The 15,363-nt window shown below is 32.5% G+C and overlaps 5 protein-coding genes across 5 annotated transcripts; 3 read left to right on the plus strand and 2 right to left on the minus strand.

Annotated features, from left to right (window-relative positions):
- Window positions 1-552: 552 nt before the first annotated feature.
- On the plus strand, window positions 553-1,439 carry LOC101207152 (indole-3-acetic acid-induced protein ARG2). The gene is made up of 2 exons (XM_004135973.3): window positions 553-795; window positions 882-1,439. Exons 1-2 carry the CDS (start codon window positions 722-724, stop codon window positions 1,120-1,122), a joined length of 315 nt encoding a protein of 104 aa, XP_004136021.1. The 5' UTR covers window positions 553-721; the 3' UTR covers window positions 1,123-1,439.
- A 4,290-nt stretch (window positions 1,440-5,729) lies between these two features.
- LOC101222381 lies at window positions 5,730-6,514 on the minus strand. The gene has a single exon (XM_004136119.3). The coding sequence runs from the start codon at window positions 6,351-6,353 to the stop codon at window positions 5,889-5,891; it is 465 nt and encodes a 154-aa protein (XP_004136167.1). The 5' UTR covers window positions 6,354-6,514; the 3' UTR covers window positions 5,730-5,888.
- A 2,762-nt stretch (window positions 6,515-9,276) lies between these two features.
- On the minus strand, window positions 9,277-10,125 carry LOC101206914. The gene has a single exon (XM_004135972.3). It carries the CDS (start codon window positions 10,025-10,027, stop codon window positions 9,548-9,550), a length of 480 nt encoding a protein of 159 aa, XP_004136020.3. The 5' UTR covers window positions 10,028-10,125; the 3' UTR covers window positions 9,277-9,547.
- Window positions 10,126-12,083: 1,958 nt separating this feature from the next.
- Window positions 12,084-14,045, plus strand: LOC105436274 (cell wall protein IFF6). The gene has a single exon (XM_031889240.1). It carries the CDS (start codon window positions 12,084-12,086, stop codon window positions 14,043-14,045), a length of 1,962 nt encoding a protein of 653 aa, XP_031745100.1.
- Window positions 14,046-14,158: 113 nt separating this feature from the next.
- On the plus strand, window positions 14,159-15,004 carry LOC116405265 (glycine-rich protein 5-like). Its single transcript, XM_031889241.1, has 3 exons — window positions 14,159-14,246; window positions 14,334-14,417; window positions 14,529-15,004. Exons 1-3 carry the CDS (start codon window positions 14,159-14,161, stop codon window positions 15,002-15,004), a joined length of 648 nt encoding a protein of 215 aa, XP_031745101.1.
- Window positions 15,005-15,363: the final 359 nt, after the last annotated feature.

Here is a 15,363-nt window from a genome sequence, read left to right on the forward strand (position 1 = left end):
TTTAAACCTCAGGAAACTTTCTCATTATTACCTTATTTAGTGTACGTCATGTTTTCTATTTATATGTAACCCAGCATGTATTTCCGAATTTGATTGATGCATTTAACTACATGTCTTACGATTTTGGACTTAAGCTCAAAATCTTATAACCTAATGTAAACATATTATTCATAATTTTAATTACTTCACTTTCATGTCTATTTTTAAAAAATAAAATTTAATTTCATATTAAAATAATAAACCATAGAGTAAATTAAGAAAAAAATAGAAAATAAAAATAAAAAAGAAGTAATTTTGTGATGATGTTTCAAAGAAAAAGCGATTAGATTCACTCAACACGGACCATTTATTGACCCAGCTGGCTTTCTCATCAAAGGTTCAACGGAACATTTCTTTCACAAAGAAACTTCAAAGAAAGCATAACCCTCCAACCCGCCGCCTCCACCCATCACTGTCTCTTCACTCGCCACGTGTGCGGCCACGATTCCCCACACTTCCCGCCTACTTTGACGCTTCCCATTCCTAACCCTAACAAAAACGCCTCTATATAAACCCCCCTCTCCCCCGTTCTTCTTCCCTCATCTCCATTTTCAAATAACAAACTTCTCCATTCACCTCAACCCCAACTTCCTTTCTCATTTACCGCTGCTGTGGAGGATTTTCTCCAGAAACTAACAACGTTTCAAGAATCTTTTCTCCACTAGCAGCGTTTTCGTATCCAATGGCTCGCTCTTTCTCCAACGCTAAGATCCTCTCCGCTGTTGTTTCTGATGGATTCTCCTCCCTTCTCAGCAGGTAGTTGTAGTTTTTTTCTTTGCTGGATCTCTATGTTTCGATCTATATGTGTTTTTGTTGTTAATGTTCTTTTTTATGTGTTTTAGTCGTGGTTATGCGGCGGCAGCGGGTTCTCAAGGAGTTGCGTCCTCTGCGGTGAAAGGAGGAAGTGTTGCGGCGGCGAGGAGCAGTAATCTGTTGAAGAAATCTGGAGAAGAGAAGGTTGGAACAACTGAGAAGGTTTCTTGGGTGCCGGATCCTGTCACGGGGTATTACCGACCGGAGAATCGATCCGATGAGATCGATGTTGCCGAACTCCGATCGATTCTTCTTAAGAACAAAAACTAAAAGCACTTTTTCCGGAAGGAATTTATATTAAGAAAAAACATAAAACGAAAAGAGACCTCCGGGCTTCGGATCGAGATTGAAAGAGGATTGGATCGGGCTTGAGTGTGGAATATGTGAAGCAATTTGGGGATTAAGAACAGGCTCTACGACGAATAGCAGTTAGAGATTCAACCGACGGTGTGTTCTCAATTCCTGTTTAGATGTTAAGTTTGTTTACTATACTCTGTTCTTTTTAGGAGTTTGAATGTTCTTTCGGTTTACTGTAATCTTGAAAAATTGTTACACAATGAATGAATATGGGCAGTAGCCTTTGGTTATTCTGTTGTTGGTTCTTTGGAATTACCTTCTCTTCTTTTTTTTTTCGTGTGATGAAATGAAAGATGAAGCGGAATCAAGATCTGAAAAGGCTCTGCTTTAATGGCGGAAATAGTGGGGATGAGGAATTTAATTTGGGAAAACATAATATATTCTGAGGGTTGTGTTAAGGCAGTTATGGAAACGATGTTTTTGGTTTCTTTCCTAATATGAAACGATTTTTCTGCTTTTTGAACTGTTCATGGGGTTTAGATGGATGGGATGTATGATCGAAAGAAGAGGAGTTTCCTTTTTCTTCGTTCTCATGCATGTGAGAGACTTAAGACTTATTTTACTCTCCACATAATTCCTAAAAGAATATAAAAATTATCACAAATATAGCAAATTGAAAAGAAAAAAAATGCCCAAATATCTAAAATAGTTTAGATATTTTTTTTATATTTATAAATATGTTACTAAAATTTATTGTTTGAAATAATTTATCTGAAAAATTAATTCTGTCTGCATCTATCCATTTTTACAAGAAATAATAGTTTTTTTTTAGATTTTTTTTTATAAAGATAGGTGGAGAATAAGATGCACAAAATAGCTATCACTAGACAAATAATTTGTCAAAAAATAGCTTTGGGATGTGACACAATACAATGCCTACAATTAATATTGTTATTATTCTTAGGTTAACATATTGGTCCCAATATCCTAAACAAAACATTGGTTCTAGTTTGTTCAATTTTGTCTATTTATCCTGTTTTAGTAATAATTTTTATATTAATAATTAAGTATATAACACATTTTAAAATCGTAAACAAAACCAATTTTATTAGTGATAAACTTTCATATAATTTTTTAAAATATTGCTACTTAAATTATTCTAAAATTTAAACTTAATCTTTCCATTACAAAATTTATTGAAATTAAATAAATAACAATAATTTTCATGAAAAAAATTGTTTTCAAAATTCATGGTAAAATTGTGGTAGATAACAAATCATTCTATAAAATTGGTATTGGAAATGATAAAATCGGTATTGGGACTAAATTAAAATTTATCGAAAAGTAAATAGAAGAAAATTATAAATTGTAAAATCAAGTATAACTAATTACTTAATGGAATAGGTGTGTTATGGTAAAAACTATCTATCAATAACATTCTCAAAATTCATAATATCATTTTTCACAAGTAATTTTTTATATTATAGATAAAGTATGTTTAATTTTCTTTTGACAAAAGGAACAGAAATCAATTAACATATAGATATTTTGTCAAACAAAAAATTGCTAACAACATTGGGTCAAAATATTTTTCTTAATTATTATGAGAGATTTCAGCTTTGTTATAATTGGCTATTAGCTTGTTAAAATCTACCAAAATATCTCGATAATAAATGAAGCAAAGTTCGAAAAAGATTTTAAAAGATAAGTATTAAGTTTAAACTTTTGAAAGAGTCATGGAGACAAAATAATAAGAATTGACAAATTTGTAGGGACCAAAATAGTTATTTGGCTACTAAATTTAATTATCAAAAGTCTATCAAATTTAATTTTAGTGATTTTTTTTTTAATTACTCAAACATCATATAAATCATATTTTCAAAAATCTTAATATAAAATCCTTTAAAAACTATTTTTTTACCACAAAAAACTTAACTCAAATGACACTATTTTACTTTGGACAATATATGGGTATAAAAAACAAAACTTTAAACTTGAAATTAACTGTACAAGTTCATACTTATTGACCTATGCTTATGTTGACTTAAAGGGAAAGAGGATTTACACCAACATTTATATGAAAATTACAAAAATTAAACTATATCAAATTTAAAAGTATACCAAAGGAGAATGTATGGAAGAGATGAAAGTTGAGAACAAAATGAATTTCCCATGTAATAAAAGGAAAAAGAAAGGGAAAGATAGTATGTTAAGACAAAGAAAACAAAGATCACATGAATTGGTTCCTTCAAAATGGAAAGAAATATTATGATAATTAAAGAAGCAAATATCACATATATATATATATATATTATATATGAATAATGAAATGGGGAAGTTATATTATGTGGTGGGTGTACATTGGTTCACATACACCTCTTACTTGATTATCATTGGTGGGTGGACATAAACGTGGCAAAATCTTAGTGGGCAAACATTCCACGAACTTGGTTCTCCTTCATGGCGACCACATAGAGAACTCAGGTGTGGGCTTTGCTTTTAAGTTCATGTCTTTCTCATTTTTCTTTTCATTAATTATTTAATTCAAAACTATATTTTCCAATTTTGAATAATTGAACACAGAGTAATATGTGGAGATTCCAAAACATTTTAACTTCAGTAAATTAAACTAAACTTAATTTTGATACATGGAGTAATTTCAAAGTTGGAAAATAGAAGTGATGAACTTTACTTCCTATTTGATCAAACAAATTTGTGGAACCTATTTGGGTATAGGTCTCAAGATATCGCAACTCTTTAAATTTCATTTTTTCTTTTTTATTGTAACAGTTGTGAGGATGAGAGATTGAGCATTACACTTACAAGATAGAAGATTATGCTAATTAGTATTGAGCTACGTCTAATTTGACACATCTAAATTCTTACTTCTCATTACTCTACTTAATTATCCAAATACACATGAAAATGTAAAGGACAAAGTGCAAAAACTAACCATGAGGTATGGTGGTAATATTGGAAATTACATCTTTAAATTATAAACGGTAAAAATAATTGAGTCATCAAACATGCCTACTATGTTGTTTGTTGCGGCAATTGATGTCATAAACGTTTATGGTGCTCGAAGCTGCAAGGACGTGATAGTTTGTCCTTAACTAGTTTATATTAAGTATATATTTCTCGTCGACCCTAACCCTAACCCTAAAGCATTGGAAGTTCCCATTTGAGATGCACACTCTTCTATACACTTTTTTTTTTCAATACACCATTTGTGCTTTGTGCCTTTCTATGAGTCTCCCTTGATATGTTACTAAGTTTTATAATCCTACAATTTACTTAGAACCTAAATTGAAACAAAATTTAAATCTCAAAAATAAAATTACATCATGTTAAAATTTTGAAACTAAATTGAAATCAAACTCAAAACTTGTTACATTTTGAAAGCCCACCGCGAAAAACTAAGTAGAAATTAAATTAAACTCTAATTTCTTTTAGAAAGAAAAGTATACAAAAAAAAATATTTTGAAAAGAAGAAAAGTATAATAAAAAATTATGAAGAAAGTGAATCACAAAATTTAAAACTTAAATCACATAAGCAATAGCCTATCAATAGGAAGATGTTCCCTAAACTTTATTATGAGCCAAAATTACAAAACACACAACTTCGAAAGATTATTAAAGATATTCTACAAAAACAAAGAACATAGGCCAACTAATTTCATTCAATAGTTATTGGCTATGTGTGTAATGCTATAGTAATATTAAAAATAAATATGCCAAATGAATTATTATTATAAGGGGAGAGAGACCACAATCTATAGTTATATTGGATCAAAGCTTAAATTTAAAGGAATATAATACCTTTTTTTCTCTTCCCACAATTGTAATATTTTACTCTTTAATTACTTCATAAAGAATTATTCTATTTAATAAAAAACGTGTTTTCACTTTCTAATTTACAAGAAAAAGAACATTATTGTTTATACATTCCCATTTGATAAGAGAGAATATAATTTTGGATAAGTTATAATAAATATCATAAACTTTTAGGTTAAAAAAAATATTCCTACATTTAAATTTTTCTCATCAATTTTTTATAAAAGTTTCAAAACTACTCTAAAAGAATAAACCATTCAGATTAATTAGTTTGAACAAAAATAGAGAAAAAGTTATTTGACTATGTGCATAAGACAATGTGGAGATCCTTAACATTTCTTTTAGCCTATGACAACATACCACACAATTTCATATCTCAATTTATGTTCAAAATTCTAATCCAGAGTATTTTTGAAACATCTACAAGGGAACAAAACTCATATTTTATTAGAACTACACGTTGGGTAAAAAACACAGATACACATTAAGAAAAATAATATCAATTTTGTTTGTTGTGGAGGTTGCTAGTAACTATGCTGGTTTTGGTTCATTAAATATATTAAACCAAGGTCAATTTATTCATTAAATTAATTAATTAAGACCTTGTTTATATCATTTACATTTTGAATTTCTTTATCACAATTGTAATTAATGGTAAAAATGTTATGTTATTTAAATTAAATATAGAAAAGAATAAAAGGGAATTATATGATGATATGCATGAGGAAGGTCAGGGTAAAACGATATGAAAAAACAAAAACAAACTTTAAATTTCCTACTCAATTCCAACATCGGTTTTAACCCAATTGTCTTTCAAGCTTCAAATCAACAGATTATTCCTACCCTTTTTTCTTTTTTATTTCATTTTTTTTCTCATATCAACAATGGGAAGAACAACCATGAATTCAAGCTGATGAAACAAGAGATTTAGCTTTAATTTTTCTGACTTTTCCATCACTGCAATCGACTCCGCACCCGCCCGGTGGGCACTCGGAGAAATTATCAACAGGAAACGACGCCGTAGCCATCCCGATCGAGAATTCTAGATCATCACCATTTCTCACCACCTCCACAATGTTAACCCAAAAGAACATAAACTTCACACTCACCCCTTTTAGATTTGTCAATCGGTTCCTTGAAATGTTTCCACTAATAGTGGATTTGTATTTCAATTCATATGGCTCATCGGGTGAGAAATGACATGATCGTTTCAAATAAGCCTCCAACTTTCCAGTAGTTCGATCTAACTTGCAACCCACAATGCCTTCGGGAAGAAGACCTATTGGGAAGTTGAATTCCCGGAGAATGTCGTACACCGATGGGGCTTTGCCGTTGTTCATGGAAGGCGAGGCACCAACGGTGGGAGACATTAGAGATGGCGGAAGGAATTGGGGCAAGGGATGGCTATAGCTATTGCTATGGCTAATGGCTAATGGCTAACTCTATGAAACAATTGATGGGGGAAAAATAGGTATCTGTTTTTGTTAGTTTGTTCTAAAAATAGGGTTTTCGATCTCACCCATTTCTCGGAAAAGAGGAAGTGGTCTTAAATGTTAAGGTTGACAACAAATATTCTAAATTTCTTTAAAGAAATTTATGTTATAATTTTCGTATAATGATCTACCTGTGAACTTGTTTTATGTTACAATTTTAGTAAATGATTTATATATATAACTAACCTTCTATGTTAATATATTATAATTTTAACAAAAAATAATAGAGTGTTTATTACATCAAATATTTGTATTTGTAATTATTATTATTATTATTATTTTATATCTTTTACGATATAATTATATATTTTAAAATTTCAAATTTAAAGTTTATATGAAAAAAAACACGAAAACGTTCTTTTTTAAAATTTATATGATTAAAATCATGAAATTTGGAAATAATTTTCGAAAACAAAATCTAACCTATCTACAAAGCATATATCAACTAACTCAATAAATATGAAAAGATAAAAACATAAATTGAATTGTCCACCAAATAACCCTAAACATTTATAAGAGCAATTATCTTTTCCTAAGTAGTAGTAGGGTTAAATTATATAGCTAGATAAAAATTATGGTAGATTTTGCAATGTTAGATTACAAATTAAAAGTTATGGAATTTGGCCCATTTGGCTCTATGTAAAAACATCCCCCTGTATACTTGCAAATGTTAAATAATTTTTATATGTACGTGGTCTAATAATAGTATTGAACGAGAAATTTTGGTCAATTAATTTCTCATCATATTAAAAATTGAGATAATTATAATTTGATTGAGTTTGGATAATTAATTTTTTTTATATCTAACCTAATTCAAACCTGATAGAAAAATTGGACCAAAGAAAATAATTGACCAAAACCTAAGTCCTACGAACACATGGATCCAAGCCCAACCAACATATGAACCTAAAGCCCAAATTTAATAAGCATATGGGCCTAAACCTAAACCCACCTAAAACCCATAAAAATTATTTATAAATAGTGATTGCCATTATTTGGTTGGAGGAATAATTGAAACTACGAAAAGATTCAAATAACTCCTAAAAACTCTTGACATGAAATTTCTTTCTTGCTCAAATTGATATGTAAATATTAGAAATTGTATCTACTACGATATAAATGGATATACAAAGTTAAATTCCACTTATTATATTTATTTATGAATTTTGCATACCAAATCATGTCATATTTGTACATGTATATTATGCCAATTTTGTTTAATAGATTAATTAAATTGAGTGTGCACACAGAATAAAGACCATTTGTTTCATACGAGATCAAGATTCTTATAGGATGAGCATCTACATTTCCGCATCAAGAGTTTTGTATACTGATGAAACATGATTGATTCTCACCCTTCGTTTTTATTTTTATAAAGATGTTCAAATTCAAATTAGTAATTATGTATAAAAAAATCTTAAATTCATATGTAAAAGAACATTGATTTTTTTAAAAAAATCCAAATTAATTTTTAAAACGTTACGTACATTTAAAAAATTCTCGAATATAGAACTTATGAAAGAAACAATATGAGACAAATATTGATACACAAATGTTGTTATCTAAAGTGTGAAATATTTGTAATTTCTGGGTATGGAAAAATGATATATTTAGAGGTCATAAGAGCAATATATGTGGAATGATACCGTACTAATTAATTGGGATAGATAATTAAAAAAAGAAAAGAACCAGAATTTTGGATAGTTTTAGTTCAACCTCAAAGAAAAGAAGTTCTCACAATAAGTAAATTAACTAAAAACAAATTGAGGAAAAAATGCAAAAACTTTAATTGCATTATTTGCATCTTTACAATTTAATCAGCAAAAAAAAGAGAAAAAAACTCACTGTCTTGTAATAGATACGCTCGAGAATGATCAATTACTCTGCCATTTCCAAGAACAGATGAGATGAGACAAACAATTGAATTCCAAAATTGACGTCTGACAAGGAATCATTGCGGCTACTAAGAATTCGAATAGGGAAATTGACGAACTTTACAAGAAATTTAAATCAAATGAATTTGGATCACACTCAACCCAAAAACAATTTTGGTAGTGCAAGAACCGTGGCTGATAATTCAACTCCAACATGGGTTTCTCCAACACTTAAAATGTTATATGATTTTACTTCACACTCTACACCATTCTTAAATGCTTCTTCAATGAATGGACTATGACATTTCAGATCCTAAAACACAAAAAATAGTGTTGATTCTCCAAGATATAACCAAAACATACAAGATCTCGACTCGACATAGCTAAATTCTTTGGTTCCTATGAACCCAATTGAGAATCATAACTTGGGTTCTAGCAAAATATGAAAAAGAAGAAAAGAAATATAGTTGGTAGATGATGACACCATTAGGTTGATGGGGTTAAAATTCTTAGACTCAAGTATACACTAGATAGGCCTTCATGTCAATTTGTGTTAAGAAACAATTAGCTAAAAGAACCCAAAATGATCAATTCAGAAGGATGGGAATTGATTCTAGAATATCTACCTTACGTCTTCTACTTGAACTCTGTTAAGAAAGAATCAAGAGAATACAATCTCCAAATGCACACTATGACCAACTAGAAGGTATATTCTTCCAATCAAGTAATTTGATATGATCTAATAGAGTAATTGGAAAATTGGGGAAGTAAGAAAATGAAACCTGAGCAAGAAGACTGGAATATGATCTAATTGACTCAGAATTGACTAGTTGAAAAGTAAACAAAGTAAGCAAAATAAGCAAAGTATGCAAAGTAAGAAAGTGATGCCAGTAGATGGAAGATAAGGATTTAGGGTTTCACACAAATTGATAAGGCGATTGATGCCATTGATGACCTAATAGACAGAATAGTTCATACCATAAATATATAATCGACGATCAGAAGCAGATTCAAGTGACAGAACGATACAATTCTATTTGAACATAAACAGAATGTAATGATTGAGCTAATCCGATCTCGGACATCGCATATAAAGTAAGTTCAAAGCAAGAGGACATTACTAGTTTAAAGTAATCAAAGCGATTGAAAACCTAACATTCCCTAATTGATAATATTAAACACAAGTTTCACCTAATTTCAAGAAGCCGAAACCAAGCTCCCAGCGCCATTATCGCAATCAAATCCACATCCACACCGCGGCGACTCATAGAAACTGTCCAGCGGGAAATTTGCAGAAGCAATTCCAACAGAAAATTGAAGGTCGTCACCATCGTTAACGACTTCGACGATGCTGAGCCACAAGAGGAAGATCTTAACAGAAACACCTTTGAGTTTCCTGATTCTGCCTTTGGAAATCACGCCTTGTAAGGTAGATTTATACTCCAATTCATAGGAATCGATTTTGAATTTGCATTTCTGACTCAAGTAGAGGCTGAATTCACCGGTGGCTCTGTTCAATTGATAGCCGGTAGCACCTATAGGAAGAATGCCGACGGGGAAACCGTACTGTTGGAGAATATCGTAGGCGGTAAGAGCTTCTGGATCGGAGACGAGAGAGGTTGATAATGAGATTGAAGCAAGGAGAAGAAGAGAAGCCATAAGTTTAGAGAAACTCATCTTCTTCGATCTTCTTCTTCTTCCTCTTCTTCTTGTTTCTTCCTCTTCAAGTTCTGAACTGTTTCTCTTTTTGATTTGGATGGAAGACGAAGAAGGTGGATCCCAATTAATTTTGTTTAATGGATTTTTTTTCTTTTTCCTATTTTTTATTTATAAAAAAAAAAGAAATTGCATCGATAAAAACTGGTCATGACACCAATTTTAAAGTAACAAAATTTAGAAAATGTTGTGACGTTTCTTTTATTATCATAATTTCTTTTTTTGCTAAAACTATTACATTTAATTCGGAATTAATTAATAAAATCATGAAGATCAATGTAGACTAATATTTATTTTAATCAGTCTAACACTATGTTGATATCAATGTAGACTAAGAACTACAAAGTTTGTGGTTTGAATTCTCTCTCTTAATTTGTAATTAAAAAAGAATTCTTACTTAATTAAACCACGAAAGACCACTACTTTGAGAGCATTACTCACCCAATCTCCATCCATTCCACTATTTAGTTGTCTATTTGGAATTTAGATCACTACCTACTTGACCATAGACGAATTTAGTATAAGTCCAAGGGACTCTTCCTCCACTATTTTGCTAAGCTTGTAATTCTTGAAGACCAGCTTCAAAATTAAATCATTGATGTGCGTTCAGATAATATGTTTGCTGAGTTAACAAGTATTTGCGATTTTTCTCAAAAAAATGGTGATAACAGCTAAAGATAAAGTCTACCATTAGTTTATTGGTTGCCGTGGAAAGAACATTTTCTGTTATGAGCATTATAAAGATTCAATTGTGCAATCGAATAAGAGACCAATAAATGAATGATTGCCTTAGCTTGTAACAGGTATTGAGGGAGATTTATTTGATAAGATAGATAATGAAGTTATTATGTATCAATTTCAAAATATGAAATCTCGTAGAGAACAATTGTGATATCTAAAAATCAGTACATATATTAATTTTTAGAACCACTCACTTATAAATGATTTTAACTAAACTATAAAGTCTCATATCAATAAATTTTCTGGATCCGCTACTGTACTTGAATTAACACAAAGTCGGAGAGCTCTTTCATGGTATTGCGAAGTCATCCATAAGTCATATAGAGGTCCTCCATGTGGGAGTTGTTAGGTCTTCCAAATGACCATTAGGTCTTTTATGAATTTTTTGAGGTTCTTTATAGAACTTGTTTTGATCCTCAATAAGTCCTCTTGAGTTAGGTCCTTTTATCGAACATTTAGGACCTTTATAGATTCTACTGAGGTTGTTTTCTATGAATCTTTTAAAGTGCTCTATTAGACTCCTATGTCATCTATAAGAGTCATGTGACTGTTAGTCTTTCATTGGTTATGTAAGGTCCTTTATGATGCTTGATCAAATCCATCTAGATTGGTTTTCTAATGACATGATTGGTTGTTGATCAAACATGAATCCGTCTAGCCTTTGGCTATCCATCTCGAATCTCCTATACTTCTCTAAACTCTTGACCTTGACTAGTCTTAGTAAGTCTACCTATAACACGTTTTATGTTTTATCAATCATGCAAACAATAATATTTCTAAAATTAAAATTATATGACTTAAGGTTCTAGATGTTAGGGCTTATTGAAAAACTATTTTGAATTAAACCTTAGTTTCCTTCCCTATACTTTTATGTATTCATTCCACTAATTTTGAAGCATTTCTTCCTATTCACATTAAATACCCTTTTAGTCCTTTTTATAACATTATTAACTTTTTATAATATCAATTAGTAAAAACCTAATATAGGACAATTATTATTTTTAGTTAATGAATAAGGTTTAAGGTTAAAAAAATTACAAAAATTTGAAATTTATTGATTCAAAACCACTAAAAAAGGAAAAAGAAAAGACAATTGGGCAAAACATATGTGCTCTTATTAGAAAGTTCTAAATATAGTGTTTCCATAAAAAACCAAATAAATAAATAAATAGGATTCCAAACGGCAAACACCCACACATGTTTCCTATTTCCTAATCATCGTCTTTGAAACTAGCTGCTTTTCTGACCTTCAACGCTTCAAGACACTCAATTACCAATGTCCATTGCAATAGGTTCCAAGCTTTTCCACACTGTTCTCTTAATGTTGGCTTGGCAATATTGTGCCAAGGTGGACGCCACATTCAAAGATGTCACTGGCTTTTTTGATTTCAACCTTGGTTCATTTGGATCAGGTGGCGCTGGAATTATGGGGGGGACGAAAAATGGTGGCTCACCGGCCAACGCTCCAGAAATGGCACCAGGTATTGCTCCTGTTGGATTTGATACTCCAACAAATAATGAAGACAGTGGAGCTTCGTCATTTGATTTCGATTTTTCTAAAAATATCAATGGTGGAGTCGATCTTTCTAATGGTGCTCACAAACTTAATCTGAAAGGGAGTGGCACACTTGATCTTTCTCATAAAGTCGATGTTTCTAATGATGGTCACAAAATTAAATTTAAAAAGAGTGGAACAATTGATGTTTCTAATGATGATCACAAATTTAATTTGAATAGTGGTGGCACAATTGATGTTTCCGGTGAAGTTGATGTTTCTAATGATGATCACAAAGTTAATTCGAAGAAGAGTGACACAGTTGATGTTTCTAACGAGGATCACAAAACTGATTCGAAGAGTGGTGGCACAGTTGATGTTTCTCATAAAGTTGACTTTTCTAATGATGATCACAACGCTAATTTTAATAAGGGTGGCTCAGTTGATGTTTCTTATGAGGATCACAAAACTAATTCGAAGAGTGGTGGCACAGTTGATGTTTCTCATAAAGTTGATGTTTCTAATGATGATCACAACGTTAATTTTAATAAGGGTGGCTCAGTTGATGTTTCTTATGAGGATCACAAAACTAATTCGAAGAGTGGTGGCACAGTTGATGTTTCTCACAAAGTTGACGTTTCTAATGATGACCACAAAGTTAATTTTAAGAAGGGTGACTCAATTGATGTTTCTAACGAGGATCACAAAACTAATTCGAAGAGTGGTGGCTCAATTAATGTTTCTTATGAGGATCACAAAACTAATTCGAAGAGTGGTGGCACAACTGATGTTTCTCATAAAGTTGATGTTTCTGACGAGGATCACAAAACTGATTTGAAGAGTGGTGGTACAGTTGATGTTTCTCACAAAGTTGATGTTTCTAATGATGACCACAAAGTTAATTTTAAGAAGGGTGGCTCAATTGATGTTTCATATGAGGATCACAAAACTAATTCGAAGAGTGGTGGAACAGTTGATGTTTCTCACAAAGTCGATGTTTCTAATGATGACCACAAAGTTAATTTTAAGAAGGGTGGCTCAATTGATGTTTCATATGAGGATCACAAAACTAATTCGAAGAGTGGTGGAACAGTTGATGTTTCTCACAAAGTTGATGTTTCTAACGATGATCACAAAGTTAATTCTAAGAAGGGTGCCTCAATTGATATTTCTAACAAGGATCACAAAACTAATTCGAATAGTGGTGGCATAATTGATGTTTCTCACAAAGTTGATGTTTCTAATGATGATCACAAAGTTAATTTGAAGAAGAGTGACTCAATTGATGTTTCTAACGAGGGTCACAAAACTAATTCGAAGAGTGGTGGCACAGTTGATGTTTCTCACAAAGTTGACGTTTCTAATGATGACCACAAAATTAATTTTAAGAAGGGTGGCTCAATTGATGTTTCTAACGAGGATCATAAAACTAATTCGAAGAGTGGTGGCTCAATTAATGTTTCTTATGAGGATCACAAAACTAATTCGAAGAGTGGTGGCACAACTGATGTTTCTCATAAAGTTGATGTTTCTGACGAGGATCACAAAACTGATTTGAAGAGTGGTGGTACAGTTGATGTTTCTCATGAAGTTGATGTTTCTAATGGTGATCATAAAATTAATTTGAAGAGTGGTGGCGATTCATTTGGTGTTTCTGGTGGTGGAGGTGGAGGTGGAGGTGGAGGTGGAGGTGGTGGTGGTGGCAGCGGCGGCCAGCAGCGGCTCATTTGGTGTTTCTGGTGATGGAATTATGAGTGGAGGTGGAGGTGGAGGTGGTGGAGGAGGAGGTGGAGGAGGAGGTGGAGGTGGAGGTGGAGTGGGGTAGCGATTCATTCGGTGTTTCTGGTAATGGAATTATGAGTGGAGGAGGAGGTGGAGGTGGAGGTGGAGGTGGTAGCGGCTCCTTCGGTGTTTCTGGTAATGGAATTATGAGTGGAGGTGGAGGTGGAGGAGGAGGTGGAGGAGGAGGAGGTGGAGGTGGAGGTGGTAGCGGCTCATTCGGTGTTTCTGGTAATGGAATTATGAGTGGAGGTGGAGGTGGAGGTGGAGGTGGAGGTGGTGGTGGCTCATTTGGTGTTTCTGGTGATGGAATTACGAGTGGAGGTGGAGGTGGAGGTGGAGGTGGAGGTGGAGGTGGTGGTGGAGGTGGAGGTGGAAGTGGAAGTGGAAGTGGTGGCGGCTTATTTGGTGTTTTTGGTGATGGAATTATGAGTGGAAAGATTAGAGGTGGAGGTGGAGGTGGAGGCACCGTTGATGTTTCTAGTGAAGTTGATGTTTCTAAGGATGATCACAAAGTTAATTTGATGAAGGGTGGCACAATTGATGTTTCTAATGGTGATCACAAAATTAATTTGAAGGGTGGTGGCGGCTCATTTGGTGTTTCTCGTGATGGAATTATGAGTGGAGGTGGAGGTGGAGGTGGAGGTGGAGGTGGAGGTGGTGGTGGAAGCTCAATTGGTGTTTCTGGCGATGGAATTATGAGTGGAAAGATCGGAGCTGGAGGTGGAGGTGATGACACAATTGATGTTTCTAAGGATGATCACAAAGTTAACTCGAAGAGTGGTGACGGTTTATTTGGTATTTCTGGTGGTGGAAAGATGAGAAGTGGTGGCACACTTGACGTTTCTGGTAATGGAATGATGAGTGGAAAGTTGAGAGGTAGTGGCAGCATTGGACTAGGAAGCACAGGAAAAATTGGTTAATACCATATCAAAGTTAGCAATGACAATTAGCCAATGATGGGGACTAAATCATTGCCTATCTTTCTTCTCATTCATCAATTTCTTTATTTTATTTGAATACATACTGATTTGTCCTTTCATCATTGTGATAATTCACAATAGTTTTCATGTTAACATTTATCAAATTCTTATATTGAATAAATTAGCATTCAATTCTACGATATTAACATTTAAATGAACGTTTGATACCATCAAAATGATCAAGGCATATGTGATTCTCTCAATTCTAACATGATAAGCAAAATTATGTTTATCTCAATTCATGTTGGATAACGTATAAAGTAAATAATTTGAAGGGTATATCTTACAAACTTTTCTAT

This window comes from Cucumis sativus, chromosome 7 (genome assembly GCF_000004075.3).
Source record: "Cucumis sativus cultivar 9930 chromosome 7, Cucumber_9930_V3, whole genome shotgun sequence".
Classification (NCBI taxonomy): Eukaryota; Viridiplantae; Streptophyta; class Magnoliopsida; order Cucurbitales; family Cucurbitaceae; genus Cucumis; species Cucumis sativus.